The 23337-nt window shown below is 39.8% G+C and overlaps 1 protein-coding gene across 1 annotated transcript in view; it reads right to left on the bottom strand.

The window, feature by feature from the left end:
* The window catches only part of CSRNP3 (cysteine and serine rich nuclear protein 3), an 87377-nt gene that overhangs the window by 7051 nt on the left and 56989 nt on the right, over positions 1 to 23337 (bottom strand). The window contains exons 3-4 of the mRNA XM_075711336.1: positions 18706 to 18876; positions 2916 to 3175 (exon numbers count right to left, since the gene is read on the bottom strand). Coding sequence (XP_075567451.1) covers positions 2916 to 3175; positions 18706 to 18876 — 431 coding nt within the window. The remainder of the gene's footprint in view (positions 1 to 2915; positions 3176 to 18705; positions 18877 to 23337) is intronic.

Below are 23337 nucleotides of genomic sequence, written 5' to 3'. Positions count from 1 at the left end.
TTCACACTCTGCTGCTAAGAAGTGTTTATGCCACTGTCAGCAGTGTTTACACCAAACTGCTGGTGCTAAATGGCTAAAGTGACTTGAAGATGATTGTAAAATCTTTATCTGCTTTTAATTAAGAGAAGTTTCTTATTTGGCTCTTTGCTTTTAGCAAGTAAAATAATAAACAGCTAGCAAGTAAAATAATAAACAGTATCTAATATTATGGAGACTCAATTCCAACATATTCCTGTGTTTGTATTTTTTTTAACAAACTGTACAAGACAGAACGCTTGCTACCTACAGACTTCCATATTTTAATCCAATGCAAAAAATTAAAACAGGGAAACCGAAATTAAAAACCACACTGAAAATGTTTGCATAATGGTTTTCAAACAGAAAAACCTTTTTGAGCAAACTTTGCCCTACTTCATTTTCTCATTTTCTTCGTTTTTCTGTGCAGATGTACAGTAATTTAGATGAAAATCCTGATTAGTACATGTTCGTTAAAGATCATAATCCCTGTTATTGTTGCCTTAGAACTCTACAGCGTCTCCTTTTTGTGTTCATTTAGAAACCATGTGAATGACCCAGCAGCTCTCCCATCCCTGTAATGGGAAATCAGCAAGGCCCAGTTGCCTTAAGCAAATAAAACATGCTCAGTGCTTTACTGTGATTCTTCACTATAATTCAGTGAGTCCTGGATTTGCTTTTGGGAGGGAAAGTGGGGTTTTCTTTTATTTTTTATCCCAAGTGTATAATCAGAGATGCAACTCAGCTTAGAGTTTAATGATCTAGTTCAAAAAGGAAGTTTTCTGCTCCCTATGTTTTTATATATGGTCTAGAGTGAATTACTTTACTCTAGCAAAAGATTTAACACTAGTAAGATGCTACAATTTTTAAGCCACTCGCAGGATTCTGAAGACCTAACCACAGTTTCTTAGTATCTGAATGGAAACTCTGGAGTCAGCTTACCAGTCTCAAAACATGCTAGTAAATTATTTCCACATCAACTGCTGAGGATCAGTGAAGAAAGACTCCCACCACTGCTAAATTAAGTGCAGGGGGAAAGGACTTCTCTATTTGGTAAAAGGAAACAATTAAAATTAGGACAGAGGGAGGAATGCAAATCGGGCTTTTGTTATTCACTGAATACTTATGAAGAGATTTTGCAGGAACTTAACAGTCACAGTAAAGATTACCATCCACTCAAACAAGCGACTGGGGAGATGGAAGAACACGTTGTATTTGGAAGAGGAGCAGAAAGTAGAGTCTACGTCCCAAAAAAAGAGTGGGCTGGAGTTAAGTAAGTTAATGAAGAAAGGAGATCCATCCCAGTCAAGAGAATTACTCAAGCCAATCTCTACTCCATACAGATGAAAGCTAAAAGGCCTCATACAATCTTTAGCGGTAAATAGGACCTGTGATTTTTCTTGATGTACTTCCTAGCTATAAAAAGAAAAGGAAACGTGAAACATTTGCATGCCTTACTATTCTTTACTCACTCCACTGGGGATTCCTCTCTTTAAGCCGATTCCTGGAAGTCAAGCCAAGGGATTTACACATTGGTTGCACTGATTGGTTACACTGACACAGCTCAATTCACACTTGATGCTCTGAAGATCCTGTGATGTGAGATGTTTAGAGATATAATCTCTGCCTAGTGGTAAGTCACTAACACTCTAGCCTTTGGTTTCAAACCTGTCTAAATAGCCATCTTAAATTTGCCTTTGTCCTGCACGGTTTTATGTTTGTTTTCATTACAACAGTTCAAATTTTATGACTGTTTAAGAATCTATTTAGCTATTCCAATAAAAAACAATTAGGAGACTGAAAAAAGGAATTACAGTAATAAAGGTCATATACACTTCTTCAGGAATTCAGACATAGAACTCATGAACATAGTTCATTCTATGGGAAAAATGCTGAAAGGCATTTCTTAAAACTTGGAGGGTGCCAGTTTGCTCTGGGCAACTAACTGTAGTAGTATCTGAAACAGAGATAGAATATCATGAAAGAAGGGGCTAGGGAGCACAGCAGTTTGGTTACAATTCTTAAGTACTGTTCACTTTTAATTACAGGATTCATCTGAAAAAGAGCCCAAAATACATATAACACAAGCCATTTTACAGGAAGCGTTTGATCCGCTACAAAAACATAATAAAACCAGAAGTTTTGCCACCAGTTTTAAAGAGGCAGAAGGGACACTTCCAAGAACACAATCCCCATCTCTATTCTCCTCTACTCAAGTACCGTTTCTTTCCTCTCCTATGCTGTTTTTAAAAAGACATCTTCAAAACTGTAGCCAGGATCTGTTCTCAATAGCTATGCTGATACAGCCAGTTAATTTGTCTGACACATTTCTTCCTTAACACAGACATCCTTTGGTATAATATTAAAGACACACGATCGTAGAAATTGGTACCCTGAAAAAAGAAAACATATTTAGTATTACTGTTTCTTACTTTTTGCCAAATTTGCTCAAGTTGGCCATGAAAATAAGCTATTTCGCTTTCTGTACTTAGGATGTCACCATTCCCTTGTCTAATAGGGCATTGTGCAAGGGCTCAGAAGGCTCATTCTCTTCCGGGCACTTCCAGACTTCTGCTGGACACCCTGTTCAAGGCTACCTTCCACCACCCTCTGCCTTTGTTTTCCTCTCTGTAGAAAACAGAGAGTAAACAACCACCTCCCTGCAAAGCACTTTGAGGTACGCATCAATAAAAGCTACAGCAGCACTTGGTAATACTGAACAAAAATATGTCTTCAGTAAAATAAAACAAAAAAAGAAAAGAAAAATGCCACTCTGAATTGAAAACGGAATGATACAAAGGAAATGGTTTTGTTTAAAACACACATGTTGGGCATGTATAGCTCTGACACTGCTTATTTAAATAAATAAGGCAGGGATCAGTGTCTTGAATAATTTTTACCTTTAATTTTAGAGAATTGAGTTTTTCCTCCCTTAGATGCTCTCTTAACATCTCTCGGTGAAGCCTCTCCTGTTCCATCGCAAACTCTCCGAGTGTGTACTGGCGCACACTGTTGTGGCGAGTAGACATTCCCAGGGTGCTTCCCCCTTGGCTGGGAACACTGGTGAAGCCTTGCCTTCTCGTGAAGTAATACACCGTAACACAGTTAAAATGGACATTTTTTGTTCTCTTCCGCTTCTCTCTCTTCAGGATTGAAGAAGCTAGAACAGATGCACATTACAATATGAATGATAACGTGCAGCAAATTCGTCACTTGTGTAGTTCCATTTACCTTAACAATACCTACGTACACACTAAAGTTCAGAGGTGTGCAGTCTAAATGAGTAGATAACATTAGAAATATTTACTGTATATGCAAACCTAGAAGCCATTACAAACTGCTACAATCGTGAACACTATTGTGTACTTTAGAAGTGAAATTCTTGGCCAGGACAGTTGTGTTTTCCCATCGCATTATATTTTATCCTTTTACCAAGGAAGCAAATAAATCCCAGCAAAAGGAACTTCTTGCACAGTGTCACCTCAAAGCCAGTGATCCTCTGACTTGCTCCTCTTCAAAACCCTGTGAACAGAACAACGCTGCGTATGACAGCAGTGAGAACAGCAGACCCATGTCTCTCACAGGTCTGTACACACTGTTACTGTTCTATCGCAAGGCTTAGCTGTAGACATCTGTAACTACATCTTTAAAGCATCGGATCACATTGGCAGAAAAGATTCCTATCTCTTACAAATGAAAATGTGAGAAATTAGTGTTGTAACAACTATAAAGGTAATATGTTTAGTGTTTCAGGCTGTCTCAGAAATGTGTATCATCACCACCACCACCACAGAATAATACAGGAATAATGCTGATTAACAATCAGAACCGCTTCCTTTTTCTTTACCTTCATCCTTCTTTCTGCTGCCATCCACTGAATGCGCACGCACGTGCGTGCGTGTGTGTATACATATATATACTCTAATGTGTAGAATTTTGACAAAAAATTAAATCTAGTCTTTTCTCATTCTTTTCTGATTCCCCTCACACTTGTGCTCAGTTTTTCTTATACACATATACGGTATCATATGAAATGGATTTGTTTAAAAACAAATGCCAAATTTTAACTCTTACATATTGTTCTTTTTTCTACAGACATTTAATAACTCCTTGCAACAATACTGATCTATTGTTTCTCACTGGTAACAGTGGTGAGCCTTTAGAGGAAAAAAAAAAGACACACAATTGCTAGAGAAAGGTAAGAGACACTCCTTGATTTTTAAGATGAACAGCCTGATTTAGTTGATTTATTGCAAAATGGCAATAGGATGTTGAGAACGGAGATAATCAGTCATTGCTTTGCAGTTTACAGGCAACAATTGGGCAGGTGCGAAAAAGAGACCTAACTGCCAGAATTCAGACAGTAAAATGATTTAAAAGGTGCCTGACCACTCTCGAAAGACTTGGAACCATTCTATAAAAGCAGTAAGAGCAACATGATGTACACTGCTAATCCGAAACTGCACTGTCTCTAGAGATTGGAAGCACTTGGCCTTAAGCCTTTGTTTCATAACAGGTCTGGCTTATTGTCACAGTTACAATACAGTTCATTCTCTAATATTATTATGTAGTGAAACATTAATCACCTCAAATGTAAAAACCCCAAACTTGTACATGGAGTAATTCAGTCAAGAAAATAGCATACTCTACCTAACTATATGAAAAACAAGTGTATTAGAAAATATGGTCCTGTAACCAAATTACAGACAGTATGCCCTACTGACATAATGATAAAACTGTTTGGGGCTCAGTAAAATACTGTAATAGTATTTTTTTTCCTAAATACTGATAAGCAGCTAAAAGTATGGTTTATTATATAAATAACAGGCACTTCTCCAGACATGCTGCAGGTATGTTAGATTATAAATATAAAACAGATAAATAAGCTCAGGTCTTATATTCACTTGCATGCCTTCAGTGAAGGATGTTCCAAAAAAGGTGTAGGATGTACACAGAGGAATCAAAAGACAAGTTCTGTTACATTAGGCATGTTTAAACTTACATCCAAGTTTAAGCAAATCTCACATCAACAGAGCCTGTCAAAAATATTTATAGGAAGCTTTTAGTTGAGGAAGAGCGTTACTTCGTTAAAAGAGACTAGTTGATAGAGGTGTGTCAATTTTGCATTATATTAAATAATGTTTTAATGTACTGTTCTTTTTCGTATATACCACAGTTTCAAAACAAAACTATCTTTAATAAAACCAAGTTTTTAGAGTTTAGAAGATGGGGTAATTTTGATATTGTAACATTCTCTTTCAATTTAGCATGAAAGCAAATACTGAGTCGGAACCTGCACTGCCTATATGCTCTTACACACAAGAAAGTGCATATTAAAAAATCCTGCTTCTGCTGAAGGAGGTGTCTAAACCACTCTGGGATGTATCCAATTTGTGATAAAACAGTATTGATGTTATTTGGATCTCAACTGGATCTTGCCTCTATTTTGGAAGAAATATTGACAGCTACTGAAGGGTAAGCAGCTTTTTTACCAAGTGAAAGAAACAGCCACAAATGCAATGAGAGATAAAACTACAGTAAAATATTAAAGGAAAGAAAAGATAGAAGGTTAATCTTAAAAAAAATATATATATGCTTCATGAGGAAATAAAAGGTAATTGTGTCTGTAAATTGCACAAGCTAGTGAATGCCTTCGAATCTTCATCTGTAATCCCCAGTATCTACCACATAAAGTCTACATTTATAGTAATTTGTTTTAGATCTTAGCTATGGAACTCCTGACATGGCTGCTTACTGGCAGGAATACCAAATGCTGCAATAAAAGTGCTTCCGTTTTTTTAAGTCTGTCAATCTCTTTATGGAAGAGATACTACTTTCATACTACTTTCTATACATAAAAGAAATCAACCTTAAGTTTTATTCACACGTTACACACTAATATTAATAGTTAAATGAAGCTAGGCAGAAGACTCTGCAGTCTAATTACTTCCAGCTGAAAAAAAAGAATGTCATCTATGATAAAAACTAGATTACCTGAATAAGCTTTTCCACTATGTGGATTTTGGGGGACGGCTGGGGGTGCCCATGTGTGTGCTGCCAAATTTACAACATGAATTTCATACATTGCCACACGTTTATGCCCAAAACTTTGGTCAGCAGTCTCTCTGTAAGACTGTAGTTGTCATGAGCTGTCTTTAAAGAACCCATTAATGCATCTCTTCAACTTTTTTACAGTTCTTACCACTTTTAGTAATGAAATTATCAATGCCACACCACCAAAGCTGTTTGTTTGGGTTTTTTTAATGTATCACTGACAAAAACCGTGTTAAAGTCGAATTAAGCTGAACTTCACGAAAATGCTGGCATACTGTAACTGCAACACCACCAGCACTATCAATCCAGCACTATACAACTGCATTGAAGACCGCGTGAGAGTTGACATGCATTTGTAGTAAATGTCATTAAAGTTATGGTTTTATTAACCTTATAGGTCCAAGTCAGACAAATTATATGATGATCTGTATAAGCAAACAAGCATGTAAACATTCAGAGCCCTCAGATTATACCTGTTTTTTTTTTTTTTTCTGAAACACATCCTATCTTTTGGGTTTGCTTCTGTCTCACCCAAGAGCTCATTAAAGGGAAGAGCTAAGGCTCTGTGAGTAACTCTCTAGTCATCTCTTCTATGGTACTGCTAGGAAGTAGTCAGAATATATTCATATGTATGAGAATGTTGTTTACAAGAACAGATCAGGCAGGAACTGCAAAAGATTACAGGATTTTATTTGATTACCCAAAAGCATAGATTAGAGATGTCAGTGAGGGGACTGGAGAACTGCAACCACCTCAGTAACTAAGGACACGAAAGGAATCACAGTCGGCACCGCAAAGGCACCATGTTCTTGCTTTACTAAAAATTATTATTAGATATTGAATGGAAATGTTGAACATTTTCCAACCTCAGGGACAAAGTGCTCTATAACTCATTCAGTCCTTTTGCTTGAAGCCAACCAGAAGTCAGATTCTCAGATCATCTTATCAAGAGTCAGAGGCATATGTTATTTTGTGTACACATAGTACATTCAAATCAGTTGTAATTACTGCTAAGGACACTGCTTAACTCGAGACAGAGCAGACAGAACAGAAGGATATACAAAATACGTATTTTCTGATATATTGGAAAGCACGAACATATGCCCAAAGTTTACTGACATTAATCAATTAGCAGGCTCCTTTCAGAATGAGGGACACAGATTGTGCAAGGCTCGCGTGCCTCTTTGGAGGCAGTTTCAAAGGGTTTGCAGGGAAGCAAAAGCTTGTAACCTAAACATTTATCCAAAGAGAGTGTAAATGCCACACTTTTCCAGAAGAGATCTAGTAACGGCTTCCCTGCTCGGCCAGTCTCAAAAAAGTATTTACATGCCATCTGCCTGTGCAACAAGTGGTATCAGCGGATGCCCCCATCATCTGTTCTGCGCAAGAAGGGCGATACCGACTCCAGGCAGAGTCTGCTAGGCAGAGATGTGTTCTTCTAGCAGCTGCTGGACGCACGCTGTCAACAGGAACTAGAAGGTGGTTTTTGAAAACAAACGCCACCATCTCGGGTCTAGCAGTTCATGATGAGCAAGGATGCCAGAAGGACTAGGAATATTCATCACCACCTAAAACTGTCCTATGGATCACACGTGATCTTTAACACATTTATATACTACAAGTCTGATATATTCCATGGAAGGAAAAAAATACTCCATTCTCATGTATTTAGACAATTAATATACTTTTTAGTTCCATGTTTCAAGATTATATGGAATTAAATATTTCTGACAGATACATAAGTACTGTAATGCATAAAATATATCTGTTATCAGAGGGAAAGATGACACTGTTAGGAACAGAATTACCGCTACAGAACTCTCTCTCAGGAAAGGTCACTATAACTGAACAAGGTCTTCAGACATAGCTATCTTCAAACAGCACTGTCAAAATTCCTCATCTGAACTAATATCAACCGCTGAAATTTTGATTTTTAGCATTTGACATTTGAGTGGCCCAGTTTCTGGGTTTAGCAGAGCAGAGCCCAAGTTAATAACCTGCTTGCAACTGGCCTGCCTCCTCAGGGAGTCAAGCCAGGTCCTGCAGATGTATAAGCTCCTCGCCATGCAGAAGCAGCTGCTGCAGATTCGGGGCTGTATCCGGCACAGCACAGCCCCACCCGTGCAGCACTGGACCCGAGCTAACAGCCACCGCACCACATGTACGGCAAAACTGGCAACTGTCTGCGAACAAAATTCCTAAAGGTGAGGCCAAAAGAATTAAAGGAAAACTTTTAATAGCAAACAATTGTTTAACCCAAACATGGTTAACACATCCTGGAAACGCAACCTGCTCTTTGTTGCTTTTGCTATCTTCGTTCACGACATGCCTGCACACATACACAGTAGGATGTGTTTATTCATCTTTTTCTCGGTTATTAACCTCCCTCATAACAATTCTCTTTATCCACAGCAGTTCTAATTTATTTCATGACTACATATGACATTTCTGCCATTTCTCTTTATGCCTGGTTTATGCACTTCTCTGGCTATTGAACATACAAGGAATGTCTAAGGTTTCCAAAATTTAAGAACACCTGTGTGGCGAGCCAGAGACCTGCAGAATAGTGGGATGTCTAAACACTAGACAGCAAGTTTTTTTTTATTAGAGCGCTTCAGTTTTCAGTAAGGTCCTTTTTCAGTCATCAACCATAGTACAGAATAGAGATAATTGTTCAGCAGTCATTCAAGAAATTGAGATTTCACTGGTTTATTCATAAGGCTGCACAGTGACATGAAACAAGCTTTGTCTAATTCCAGACGACCTTTTTCTACACATTACCACCTCCCCACACCACCACCTCTCCAAATTACACAGATTAGTACTTGACTTGGTAAGCCTGTCATACCCAACGTGTGGTTTACCAGACACAGGGAGATCAACTGTCAAAAGACTAAAACCAGAATAAATACACAAACATCATTATGGTTGTTCCCACAGGTGGTAAATTACACACATAGCTGAGGACCATCTCCTACATCAGGGGACTAAGTCATAACTTTTGTTACTATAATTTTTATTAAAATGGTTGCAATTTAAAATGGTAACATTTTATTTATCAAAAGTACAACTTCTATTTCCCAGTGGCTAACAGTAATGGCATACAAGATGGTTTATGGATCCTTTTCCAGAAAGACTAAGCGTTCCTTAGATTTCTTTTTTTTTTTTAAGCTTATAGGTACTTGATCAAGTGCATTAAATGGATTTTTCCAGACACAGTGCATCCCATATGTCTGCATGAAACAGGAGGCAGGCCCCACTAATGCATTTTTCAAAGATACTCTAAAAATAAAACTTTAAAGTCAAAACTGAAGAATGTATCAATGTAAAAAAAAAATACAGCTATCATGAAAATAACAACAGCCTTAAAAAATAAAACTGTTCTGTAAAATAGCTTCCATGGCTGCTGTTCTTTCTCACTTAGGCTGCTGTGTCACATAAATCTCCGTCACAATGATGATTAATGGGAGAAGGGCAAATACTATGAATAGCAGTTTGACAATAAACCTTCCCCGTCAGATTCATCCTGGCTAAAGTACGTTGTATGAAGCATTGACCTGTGCTGGAATTCTGTCACCAAACAAACATAGCAAGTGAGGAAATACTTTCTGGGTTTGGAAAAAGACTCCTCAATGAAGAAGGTAAGAAAAATGAGAGCCATGTGAGGTTAGAGAATAAAGAAGGGCCTTTGTTCATCAACAGTTAATAAAACAGAAATAAGCAATTTATATGGCAGGAAAGTTTAAATATATGTCTAGAGGAATGTGTGAATAGACAAGGGTGAAGAAAGATGTAGCAATATACAGATTTGTAACAAATCAGTGTCAAGATTTTCATAATACATTTTAATGTAACTAGAATACTATGGTTAGAAGCTGTCTCCTCAGTGTTGTAGTTACATGGAAGAAACCACCAAGTTCTGCTGCTCAGTTAGTTTCAAATAATGGTTGCCACCACTTTATTCCTACCAACAGGCTCATAATTATAAGATTTTTTGCACTTACCTTCTGTACTGCAAATAAAATTTATTTTTCATTTTATGTATTATTGGGAGACTGAAGGATTTTATTACTAGCTCATTTTCCACAGGTTGTTCAGCAGCTCTGTAACTTCTGAAATTGTGCACCCTTCCTTCCTCTCCCTACCCCACAGCAGGGTATTTTCAAAGCGGAGTGGAAAGCTAGAAGAAGCAGAGGAGATGCCTACTGGCCTCTGCTCGCGGGGGTGAGCCTGCCAGCCCTTCCCACCCTCGGGAAGCAGCCGAGCTAGGAAGTCCCCAGCCCAGAGAGGCGTCCAGGGAAGACACTGGCAGGTGCCACCTGCACCCAACAGCCCCAGCCGCTGCCGCCTCCCACAGCTGGTACAACGTTCTGCAGCTGCTTCTGGTGCCCCTTCCCGCTCCACCTCATGCTGTGTTTTCTGCTCTCTCCCCTGAGAATAACTATTATTTATCTATCTGTGAAATACGTGAAAAATGAAAGACGCAACCCCCCCAAATCTTTCCACGTTTGAAAAATTCAGGTTTTATCGTATTTATTCATAATATATTTCTTGTATCTTGGTAGCAGATGTCATCATAGGCCCATCCAACTCCCAAATCCCAAGAAAAGTAATTTTCCAAAGGGGAAAATCAATATTTACACCAGCAGTCCAGTGTATCCTCACGAGAAACATCCAAGTCTCATCTGTATATGCATAAATTATAAGTGATGAAATAGGCAAGCAACAGGAATAATGTGATGGCAGGCGGAAACAAACTTTTCCTGAACTGCTCTCACATACATATAATGCATTATAGATCTGCACTTTTCGTTCACCTTTGAACATCCTCATTGTGCTCTCTGGGCAGTGGAGCTACAGCAGTGTGAAATCACCGAAAGAGCTTTTCCTTCTGTGTGTTCAGTGGCCACAACAGAATCCAGTCCCCCCCTGCATGAGGAGAGATCCCGCTGCAGCTCTATTTCTCTATGAAATGCAAAGCCTGCTTCCTAGTTTTACAAAATCCTGATAGGAATGACATCTTAAGCCCATCATGTTTTTCAAACATTTTTTTACCGAGAAAACTGGTAGTTCTTTGATTATGAAACATAAATAATCTCACTTCTGGCTGAACTCCAAGACATAAGCACTCGCTTCTGCTGTCTCAGCTATTCTCCTGATGTCAAAGACACATTAAAATAAATGTGAACCATATGGCTACCCGGCAGATTACTAACACTCTCACATCAATGAGGGCAAAGCAATTCATTGTCACCAGTGCAGAAATACCTTAGGCACATGAAAATTTCAAAAGGCTGGAAAAAACGTGTATGAAGCAGCCTTTTGGATTAAAGCTCTATCTCAGACCGGAGGAAATGCTGTTTTTCTTACATTCTACTACCCAATTGTCTGCTTTTTACATACTGTTAGTGCCATATAAACCACTATGGCAAGAAGGATTAAAACCATTCTCCACCTGCTCCATGACGTTCCCACGCAGCATTTCATCAAGTCTAACACCACAGAACAGCAAAGCCTAATCCATCATGGTAATCCAGGTCAGAGCATAAAAAAGCCAGCTTGCTTTGCAATCTTCATAGGAAACAAAAACTTGGGAAAAGGTCATATTCCAGAAATTGCTTCTACCTGTCTCCTACCTCTCCTTTCATCCCACTGCCTCCCAAAAGGTATTTTTCTAAGAGTCTACAGACACTACATTTACAAATTTTAAACCCTTAATGATGAAACACTTTTCCTACATGCTGGAAATCCACATTAAGAAGAAACCCTGTGACATACAATACACCCTCGCAAAGAAACATGTGGGATGGAGGGCAGGGAGGCATTTTCTGAAATTAAATTTGAACCTGGTTTAGTCTTGAAAGGAACTGCATACTCAGAAAGGCGTAAACTGAGTAGTGGAAATCAGACGGGACAGGGACAATGCTGTAGACCAGCAACACCTACCCTAGCAGCACTGCACTGCTCCATCCTTCTGGTACCTTCCTCTCGGGTAAAGCCAAAGCTAAATTCACCTCACAGGAGGGGCTCGATGGGAATGCTTGCCTAATGCTACATTTATTTATATCACGGTTGAAAAGGTTTTTGGAAAATACTAGCTCACAGACAAGTCTGACACGAATAGGAGAGGTTTTTCATTTGTATTTTAGTTAAACATTTTACCTCACTGTCAAGAGTTTTGTCTAAAATCTCAGAGAAATGTTAAATTCTTGGGATGCATGCTAAAAGCTGGAATTTTACTGCTAAAATTTCAGTGAAAGCTTTACGTTTATTTCCTCAGCACTGTCCATCTCCAGAACGCTTTTCTGTGACATTCATCATACCAATCCAGTTTCTCCATTCTGCAAATATAATCAGCCTGTGGGGACAAGGGGAGACGGTTAACTGCTCTCTGCCTCACCATTTACACTAAATGCTGGCTGCTGTTTTGTAGACGATTATTTCCGACCTTGGCCCCAGCTTTGAACAGTGTGAGGAGGAAAGCCACCACCACAGATCCTTGGAGGAACACGCATGCATAGCAATTGTATTTGCTGAACTCTCCTAAAAAACTACAGGCAATCCTTTGTCCCATCTTACGGGTGACTTCTGTGAACAGCCATTTGAGACAAATACAACTACCCATTTAGCTGTCTGTGACTTTGCACTTGCGAACATACTTTGTGCATCTGTCATGAACATCTTCAACAAAAAAAAAATTGTTTACATGTTATCTAAGGCAACAAAAACATCATGTAAGGCAAAAACTGTCCCTCTGTACAGTATATGAAACACACTAATTTATAGGAGAAAATTTTTCAAAAACACAGAAATAGAATTAGTTGCACAAATCCTTCTAAAACACAGCGGGAGCCTGCCTTCTAACCCCTCTTTACATTTTTAAAAAACTCCCTCTACAAGTCATGACTCCAGATGAAAGACAGCAGGCAAGATCCTGTCATGGCATACCCTGCCCTGTCATTCTGTATGAGTATTTGAGCAAAGACACTGCAATACATTTCACTGAATTTCTTTGCATTTCTTGGTTTTTACTGCCCAGATGAACTGACTTATTTTAAATCAAAACCAAGACTCTCTCAACCTGCTTGCATTTCATAACGTGAGTCAACAAATAATGACAGAACGTGTTCCTCATTAATAAGGAAATTCCAAGCCCGGTTGCAGGCAAAATAAATAATTGCAAGATGCCATGAAAAAAGAATGCCTGCTTTTAGCTACACCTTCTAAGTGGTTTCTCATAATAAGCCAGCATCACAACTTTAACTCATTTAGATTTCTATCGTTAACCAGCAATTAAACACACAGCTTAAGCTCAAAGCTCAGGTAATGCCTTGTGCTATTGACCTCACACCAAAAAAACCTTCATCCTTCACATAAAGATAATTCAAGAGAAGCTAGACCTTCCTAAGGTTTTCAAAAGGTTTGATACCTTCTTCCAAGTTCTGCATGCCACGTAGATGAGGCAATCTCAATATGTTAGCGACTCTAGAATATTCAGAAGAGTACTTTTAAGGGCATATGGAAAGAAGCGCAATGGGGATGTATCTGTATTTTCAAATTCCTCGTTATCTTTAATGGTAAAATCAAAAGATGGTGTGAGCATTTAAAGACCGAAGGGTTTTCTCAGAACCCTTACGGACCAGCCACGCTCACAACGACCCTAAGGCATCCAATACTCTTAAAGACCGTACCCTAATTAGCAGAATGACAGGACCTATGATTACAGCTGGCTGCAGGATAACCTTGCTAATGACAGTGATAATGCTACTGGCAAGATACAGATAATTGATGGAGGATATCAACTAGACTGTGCGATGGTTCTACCTCCTGCTGGTCACCTTGTCAGATGAGCTGGTGCTGGAGATTTCACGTGCCTCTGCAGGTGAAGAAGAGAAGCCTCTGCAATAAGGGCATTACTCTGAAAGTTTCAGCTACACTAGACTAAAGTTGAAATGGCAGTGGAAAGCTGCTGCTCTTCAAAGTATCTCTCTTAAGAGAGATGCGCCTGTGATTAATGTGGTATGAGGAGTTTTTACCAGCACCGAAGTGCAAAAGACAGGGCTTGATAAGGTCTTCTCACGTCTTTCAATTGCATGCTATTCTGCAACTTAAATTTGGATTGTTTTTCTTTATCAGGAAAACAGATCAAGCATTTAGGGGCAGGTACCTCCACAAGGCAGGAAGAATCCCCCACACCTGAGTGGGAGCTTGGAACCCAGCACACAGAGTCACAGGAACTGTCAGGGCATTGTACTGGCATCCTGAATGGCAATTCCAAAGACAACGTGCTGTGGAGCTGACGAAAAACAGCAGCGGGGTGCCCTAGCTCAACAGGGCAATTTAAAGGAGCTGAAATGGCATCGGGTGTGCTCCTGCGCTGTATTCCACATACCTCTAAGGAAAAAGGGAAAAACTCTTGGTCCTGACTAATATACTGTACATGCATGCTTGGACTGCTACTTGAAGATGAACCCCCCTCTTTCTGATATGGAGGAGAGGCCATGAAATGGGACAGGTACCTGGACTGGTTAGTAATATGCTTTGGCATCCATTAAGGTAAATCTGCGGTGTGACTAATGGCCGCTGAATCAAACTGAAATGACCTCAACCGACTGAGAAAAGTAAGTAAAAAAGATGGTAGGGATTATATCTGCCGGTGGTAATGAAGGCATTCCATCACCATTTGATAAGAGATTTAAAAATATGCAGAAGTAGGTACACACATACCTGACCAAGAAAACGCTACATTTTGGTTTTTGTTTAGGAACCTGGTAACAGTTGTCTATGCTTTATGGACTGTAATTTCATTTCCTGACTCAGAAAAATATTTTTTTTGTTGTTGTTGCTGTCTTGATTTATTTGAACAGATATATTGTTAAAGAAACTCTGTACTTATCCCTGGGCAGCACTCACAATGGATAGCACTTAGGGACATCTCAGTCATGTATCTTCTGCCATCACACTACAGGGTTAATTGGTGAGATCAAAGCTATCTTCTGGTGGTTCTGCCCCACCTGAATGATCCACAGCAGCTGTGTGCCTCATTTAGCTGCCAGGTTAAACTGACCTTGAGGCTAATGGAGCAGGATAGCTGAAAGGTTCTTGTTTATGTGACCCAACACATACTGTTTCAAGGGTTGTGTAAATACTGAGATGCATCAGCTATTCTAGATAAGATTTATACACAAACTGCCTGCTTGCTGAAGCACTGAAAGAGTTGTAACTACAACTGATTAAAAAATTATCTGTCAGGTCAATTAGAAAGGAAAAATAAGACTTAGAGGGCCACGTTAGGCTTTTTTTAAAAGCTCAGTTAAAGAATTGACATACAGATCTCAGTGTTGACTACAGGTCGCCCACAACCCACACACTTCCAGTCAGTAAAAGAGTTTGTACTGAACTTCAGATTTACTTATATGAAAATGGACCGGAAGACAGTAACACAGGATCTGACAATGTCTCAGAAAAGAGAAAAGCAAATGGTACAAAGTGTCAGGAAATGGCTTAGAAAGATAACCTCCATCAAGGAGGTACTCGGGCACATAACGGAGGCAAGGACTCTGTCCAGCCTTTCTTCTGCACTGGCTCTTTTCGGTCTGTTTACTGAAAACGTCTCACAGAACTCTTCCTTTCCATATGCCCTTAAAAGTACAGATTCATATATTCAACATAGGAAAGCTCTTATCTTTTATTTTGGGAGGTGAATGTGTTTAAAGAATGAACAAAACACCTTTCAATGTACACTGTTAACAGTTTCGTTATTGTACAACACATCTGCACATAGTTTTCAAGTGAGCATCACTTAGTAGCTCTGTAAGACACCTGTACTGACGAGATACGAACATTGACAATTTCCACATATTCTGCTTTGACAAGACAGGGCCAAGTACCTCAGTAGGACCAGTTCATTTTTCATCGCTGCCTAGAACTCAAAATATGCTTTTCCAAATAATACTGCTTAAAAAAATCTAGAAGTTAAAAAAAAAGAAAAATCTAAGTACCTACAAAGAAAAGTGCTCCTGCCATGAAGAGCATCCAACATCATACACACAACTGATGTCAACCAACTGATACAAACCAAAATGAAAACAAATCCTATGTGTATAAAAATGTCACCAATTGTTCAATTAAAACATTCTTTCCAGAATCAAAGCACATGAAGACTCAAGAAAATGTGAGACGAATAAAACAAAATAAAAATCCAATCTCAATAAACATCTGTTTTTTTCTAGACGTAGTCAGTTACAAAGTTAACTCATCTTTCAGCATTTGTCAAGTATCTTTACTCCCTTGCATTTATTTTAAATATAAACATGATTATTTTTTATTGCAAACACATACTAACTTCTACTGTCATACATCATCACTAAGACTCACCTTTTTAGTGCAGAGTTGTTCTTACATATAGCAGATGTGCCTAAGGCTAGCTAAGTGATTTTTCTAACACTACTCAATTCGTAGATGTTGGTTGTGTAAACATGTAACTGATATGCTTTAATATTAAGAAAGAAGAAGAAGGTGCAAAATCTCACTTGCAGCATTTTTAACAATAAATTAACAAAATCTGACTTCTCCATCAGATGCAACATGGAGTGTCCTGGATAAAGTTACAAAATACTGATGCACACCGGAAGAGAGTCTGGATGCAAGATGCAAGTAATGAGGTAGGGATAAAACCACCTTTCCATTCTGTACTTCATCTAGGCATCAACATCCTCCATTTTCTTACCAATAAAAAATTACCACCTTTATCAAGCTCCTGCAAGTACACTGCATTACAGTAAAAGCAAAATAGAATGTTAGACACTGAAAGATGCCATGTTCCAGTGGCATAGAAACTAGTCTCCAAAAGTCTTTTCCTTGAGGACCTTGAGATTTGCCTATTCAAATGCAGCACCAAGGCCACCTGTTCAATTCTTTTCTTCCCAAACCAGCCTAATACTGGGATTATTCTGTACTGATTTCTTGGAATTTAGGCTGCTGCATCTATATTAAAGACAATACTTTTTAAAAAGTAGTATCAATGCACATGCAAACAATTTATTCTTTCTATTTCCGTATCACCAACTGATATATATATGTATTTAAAAAAATGCAGTATGTACAATTTCTATATGTGCATTGTTTGTGAATGCGCGCACAGATAGATATTTGTTACTCTGGCCACAAAGATCTCAGTTATATGGATCGTTAATCATAACATTGAAATGCTATAGTTTCCCTTATAGATTTTATTCAAAACCTAAATTATTTATTGTGGCAACTACAATCAAAGCTTATTGTTACATGCATGTATTACAATTTCCAAGTTTCTCTCCTGAATTATGAGCTTTCTTTGTATTATCTGTATATTCACAATAAAATTGCTGTCTTCTATGTGGGTGGCAATGACTGTTTGATGTAAAAGGCCTGTTTCCAATCTATGATGAATAATTATCTAAGTCCATAAACAGATGCAAAAGTTAAAAGATCAGCATGCAGATAATATTGTCACCAAGCTATTTCTTAATACTACCAAAGAGATTTACTGGGTCACTTACTCCTTTGTGGCACTTCAATAAAATATGTCCCCTACTAGTAATGCATCTGAACTATAATATACCGCATCAAGATTGTTACACATAAACACATCTGAAAAGTTGTGCCTGCGTAACCCTTTGCACGGGAGTGTTCCATACCAGAGCAAAGAGGATTCAGGCACTCACATCCAAACCCTAGCTCAAACTGCACAGCAGCATTTGGTAGACGCATTAGTTGTAAGAACATTCATATCATATGCTACAAACATGATTTCTAGGTGCAATCTAAACCACATAGTTATTGGGATCACAATGCGTATGGGCAGCGATGAGGAGCCTCATCTACTCCTCGGCTCACAGTCTTCAGAAAACAGCTTTATAGCCACTAACTCCACTGGGGAGATCTATACACAATGGAGCTGAAGGAGGCAAAGCCCTGCTTTTTAAAACATGCAGTTCACTATTAAAACAGTATAACCACCTAAAACAAATATCATAAACTATAAATACAAACCGTAAATTCATTCTTCCTAGATACATATGCTGCACACATAGCTTTGCTAAAATAAAATCAAATTCTTATCTGTACACAAAACCATTGTCTAGTACAGAGATACCCTCCCCTACACGAAGAATAGAAACTATTGCAATAATGCGTCCCATACACAATGTTCCTCAATTCCAAATAAAAGAGAGCTTATTATTTTCTTTGGAGAACTCTCACCAATACAATAGTGCAGAGAGCTGACAGCTGCCCTTACCCTTATCTAAGGAAAATAAACTTACCTAAAGCACCTTCTCTACAGTACCCGCTTGAAATACCTTAAGCACAACTCCCAATGTTAACTACAAACACCTACATAATTCAAATAGCAAACAGGTAGGGGCTTCCAAGTGACTTCAAACTTTTATAATGACAAATGGTTTTATGTAGCTAACAAGAAGGCAAGAGGGTGCAAGTTTGCTAAGTCATTTGGAGCAAGGCACAAACTGAACACCACAGAGAGTCCATTTTATCATCTGTTCACTTTAAAATCATCATGTTTATCTAACCATAAAATTTATGTTATTTTGAGGAACAGGAAGAATTCTTTACATAAACAACTTTAGTACTTACGGGTAAAATGATTAGAAGTGGATGGATTGACACTATCACCACTGTCAGCACTTTCACTGCTAGAAATGTCATCATCCGATTCCCGCACAGAGGAACAAGGTGAGGAGCCATCAACTTCTTCAAACTTCCTCTTTAAAATTCCACTCATCGCTGCAATGCTGTCACATGCACCTGTAACAGGAACAGAGGCAATGAGGCAGTGAGGCACTGAAACATCCAGCTGCAGAATATGCAATCGTAATCTCCAAAGTCATTTTTACTTAGAAGTACCAATAAGTTGCCACTTCTGGTCTTGAATAACCATTTAGTATGAAATTAGATATAATTAACTAGGAGACAGTGAAGCCACAGGAAGGGAAAAAAACCCCATCAAAAGCCATACTCTAACTTGACATGTATGGAGATGGTTATTTTGCTAGAATAATGTGTAACAGATTGCTTTCAGGGAGTATTTTTCCCATTAGCATCCCTGATTTCTAGGTGATGATGTGAAATTTCAAACAAGGAAAAAATGGGAGTTTCTTTTCAAACACCCTCACTTGGTCCTTCCCTTGGCTGCCACGGGAGGAAGAAATGTTCACAATCAGGGATGAAATTAAATAAGAAGAAATCATTCTGAACAGTACAGTTCCCATTGCCAAATATATGTGATCTAATCAGTGTTCACATCACCCCTGTAAGAAATCCATCTGATAATTCCAGTATTACGGACAGATAAAAGACAACAAAGTCACAAAGACCATATACCAATTTAGTGCTCTAATAAATGCCTGGAATTCAGAAATTCCCCACTCCAGTCAGAGACATCAGTTGCCTCCCAAACTCTCTCCTTCCCACATGAAGACATGAGATGCCTAATATACTCCTGAGGTTGAGTAGAAGATTATAAAGCGAAGTATTCAAGCAGAAATTTAGCAGCAGAGGTAGAAATATAACATGAACTGCACATAATTAAGGAGGAAGTGTACCCTTAACTAACTGAGGAGAGATGAAGGACAGCTGGAGCTTGCTCAGAGGACACGCAGCTGCCACCGTGCCGCCCGCAGCACTGCAGAGGCAAGCAGTGCTGATACTCACCCAGGCAAAGAGTTTGTCTAGGATTGATGAGATGCTAAACTCGAGGATACACAACCTAGCGCTACGGACTTACCACAGGGTTCTGCCAAATCCCACTGAAAGCAAGAAAAAACAAATTGCATTCCTCACTGAAACAGAACTTTTAAAATCCCTGCAGCTACCTTCAGGACTCGTTAATGGCGAGCCAGCTGCATTCTGCTGTATCCAGGAACCTGGGCTAGAGAACCTCCAGAGCCCCTTTCCAACCAACATTTCTACGGTCGTATGTTTAAAAAAAATTAAATCTGTCAGGAAGCTAACATATGCTGGGTTAAATGGCTACTAGTAAGACAGACAAGGTTAAGGCAGAGATTCCAGGACAGGCGACACTGCTTAACAATTAGCACATTTCAGAGTTTTGGCCCAGGCCACCTCGCACTCTCCCGGATAACGCAGGATGAAGCAGCTGCCAGAACCATTCCCAGCAGGCAGGCTGGATGAGGGCACCTGGGTTTTGGCAGAAGGCTGACAGTTTTGCCACTGTGGACAAGAACCGTACCCTGCCACTTGGCAGCAAAAGCCAGAGAACGCTGTCCTTAGCCTGCATCTTTTTATCTTTTTAATTAATATAGAGGTAGTCTCAGTGATAGCTGCTACATTCTGACCCTGTAAGCACAGCACTTCAGTAGATCCTCTGGTATCTTTGCTCACACTTGGTCTAGTACCAAGCAGTTTCAATGTCTCCTATGCATCCTAATAGCTCCCTTCAATGCCCAGCACCAGTTTCCTTCCTGGAAAAAACAAAGCAACAGTGTGAAGAGGTTTGCAACCAACTTTTGGCCTGATACGAAGCTAGAAAAGGATAAGGGTGGGTATATGAAGCTGAGAGCTAAAAAAAAAAATTAAGAATTGATGGGCTCACCAGGTTACAGGTCTGTAGGACTAATTCAAAATCATAATTCAGCAAACATTGCAGTCTGTCTGTAGGAAATCCTGGGACTGAAGTGGCAAGAATATCATGATTTCATCCCAGTGCAACAGAAAGCTAGTTCTAATTACTTGTTTTGCTTTGCTGACAAAGCATTTTACATTGTCTGCCAGCTCCTAAACACACCAGGAGTTACAGGCAGGTTTAAACTTGCCTTTGTAAGTCAAAACTAGAAATTACGGATACATTATACAACATTTTTATGCTATTATTTACTTACAAGGACTAGAACAGAAGCTTTATAATAAGGGAGTTCATTCACCTCTTAGGAAGCAAAAGCTCCAAGCAGCACATACATGATTGCACCAAGTTTAATATCCTGTCTCCAGCAGCAGTCAGTATTTAACGCTTCAGCGGAAAGCAATGGGATAGGAAATCCAGCTACAACCGCTGCAGATACACGGCTCTGCTTCCTCATCCTTGCAGTCAATTTCCCCTAAGCATAAGGCTGAAATGTAGCTATACGACAGTGCACAGCCTCTTACAAATTCATTTGACTTGCTCTCCTGAGGCAACAAGTTTCATATTAGTTTATAGAATCATAGAATCGTTTAGGTTGGAAAAGACCTTTAAGATCATCCAGTCCAACCATTAACCTACACCACCAAGTCTACTCTAAACCAATCAAGGGTAGACTAGACTAAACCATGTCCCAAAGTGCCACGTCTACCCGTTTTTTGAACACTTCCAGGGATGGTGACTCCGCCACCTCTCTGGGCAGCCTGTTCCAATTCTTGACCACCCTTTCCGTAAAGAAATTTTTCCTAACTTCCAACCTAAACCTCCCCTGGCACAGCTTAAGCCCATTTCCTCTCATCCTATCGCTAACTACATGGGAAAAGAGACCAACACCCACCTCACTACAACCTCCCTTCAGGTAGTTGTAGAGAGCAATATTGGGGGGAAAAACCCACAACAAAACACATCTCCCAAAACTATAGCCACAGACCCTTCAAAATCACAGCAGTTTCAGTCTTTACGATATTTTGGACAGTTAACAGCAGCAGAAGCACGCCAGTGTCTAGCAGCACACTGTACTAGATAGAACTCCACACATACAGGAACTCCCCACAAAGTGGAAATAGCTGAAGAGATGTCACTGAGGTCTTCTTGCTATTTTATAGCGATATTTCCGTTTCAATCACCAATAGCGATTATATTACAAGGGAGGTTGCTGTGCACCTGCTGATCCTGTACGGAATTTTAGGAAATGCCTTTTTACTTGGGGGGAATGTGCAGGGAAGGAATGGCGATGGGAGACGCAAATGGAATTGCAGCATCGAGTTACTCATCCCAAAGCTGAGGAGTCTGTCCGACTGCTGCAGTTTCCGGAAAGCAGCCGGCGTGTTACTGCCTGCGCTCTCAATCTCACAGCTGTGCAGCCCTTAACAGCCTGCCTCTGGGGAAGTCCCCAAAGCAGCACAGCCTCTTGCTGACACTGTTCCACTTCTAATCTAGTAACTAAAGTGTTCACCAGCCAGAACAAGGAAGAGAAAGTGAACAAAAAGCTGTGCAGGTCTAAAAACACTTGCGCACCCAATTACTATTCAAACAGATTCTTCCCAATTCCGAGTTAATGATTCCCAGAACAAGACATGGATTCCCATCAGAAGGGATCCAACTCTGGAGAGTAAGATGCAGGGAGCACTGGTCCCTGATACAGCCATCTTGAGTCTGCTCTGGGAACCGCTGCCAGATTCCCTAGGGCCAGAAAACAAAAGCAGGGGGTGTGATGTGCAACCTCGACAAGTACGCGCTGCCACGCAACACAGTACGGCCACCACCAGTCGCAGCTGCGCCTGCTCCGTCTGCCCCCCGCAAGGGCACAGGGGCATGCAAATGGTTTATTACTGTCTGCTGACTGAGAAACAGCTGCTTTCAGTTGAGAAACCAGTAACTTTTACGGGACTCCAATGCCCTTGTCTTTGACCGGTCCTCAAATGAAACGCCCTTTCCTAGAAGGCTCTGCCCATCTGTCACCAAACTGTCTTCTTCAAAGACATCCGAGCTTTTTCAGGGTCTCACTTTCTCACTTCGAAGTTCCCCTAGCATAAAGGCTGCTTCTGCACATTAAGATGCCTGAATAACTTCATGTCCAGGTCTCCCCGGGAGCCTGAAACTTGGTGTTCTTCCAAGCAAGGTGTCTAAGAACAAAAGGAAAACGGAGTATGAGTGCCCAGCAAGTTGAGAAGGAAAAGGGACAGAAAGGTTGGGCCAGGCCCAAACCCACAAGCGATTGCTTATGTACCCCAAGGCTGGTTAACACAGTACAGCACTTGGCATGCCTCCTGTGCACGCTCTCTTTGGACCATGATTCATATCTTGGCATTACGTTCTATACAGTGAAAGAGCCTCCACCTAAGCAAAGGGCTAGGGTGCTCTCTGCTGAGCTATAGCTTAGAGGCGGCAATTACTGAACAGGGGATTCAGCTCCCCAGCGTCCTGGTGAGTTCCTTAACTATTAAACTGCTGTGTAAATTACAGGAAACCCACTCAGCAGCAGAACTTTACAAGAAAGATGTTTTAAGAGGAAAAGTGACCTATGCTCTGTTCTTGAAAGGGAAGGTTTATGCGCCTGCCTTCAGGAG

Source organism: Pelecanus crispus, chromosome 5 (genome assembly GCF_030463565.1).
Source record: "Pelecanus crispus isolate bPelCri1 chromosome 5, bPelCri1.pri, whole genome shotgun sequence".
NCBI lineage: Eukaryota > Metazoa > Chordata > Aves > Pelecaniformes > Pelecanidae > Pelecanus > Pelecanus crispus.
Note: the sequence above shows the minus strand (reverse complement) of the source record. Positions and strands in the feature narration are given on the sequence as shown.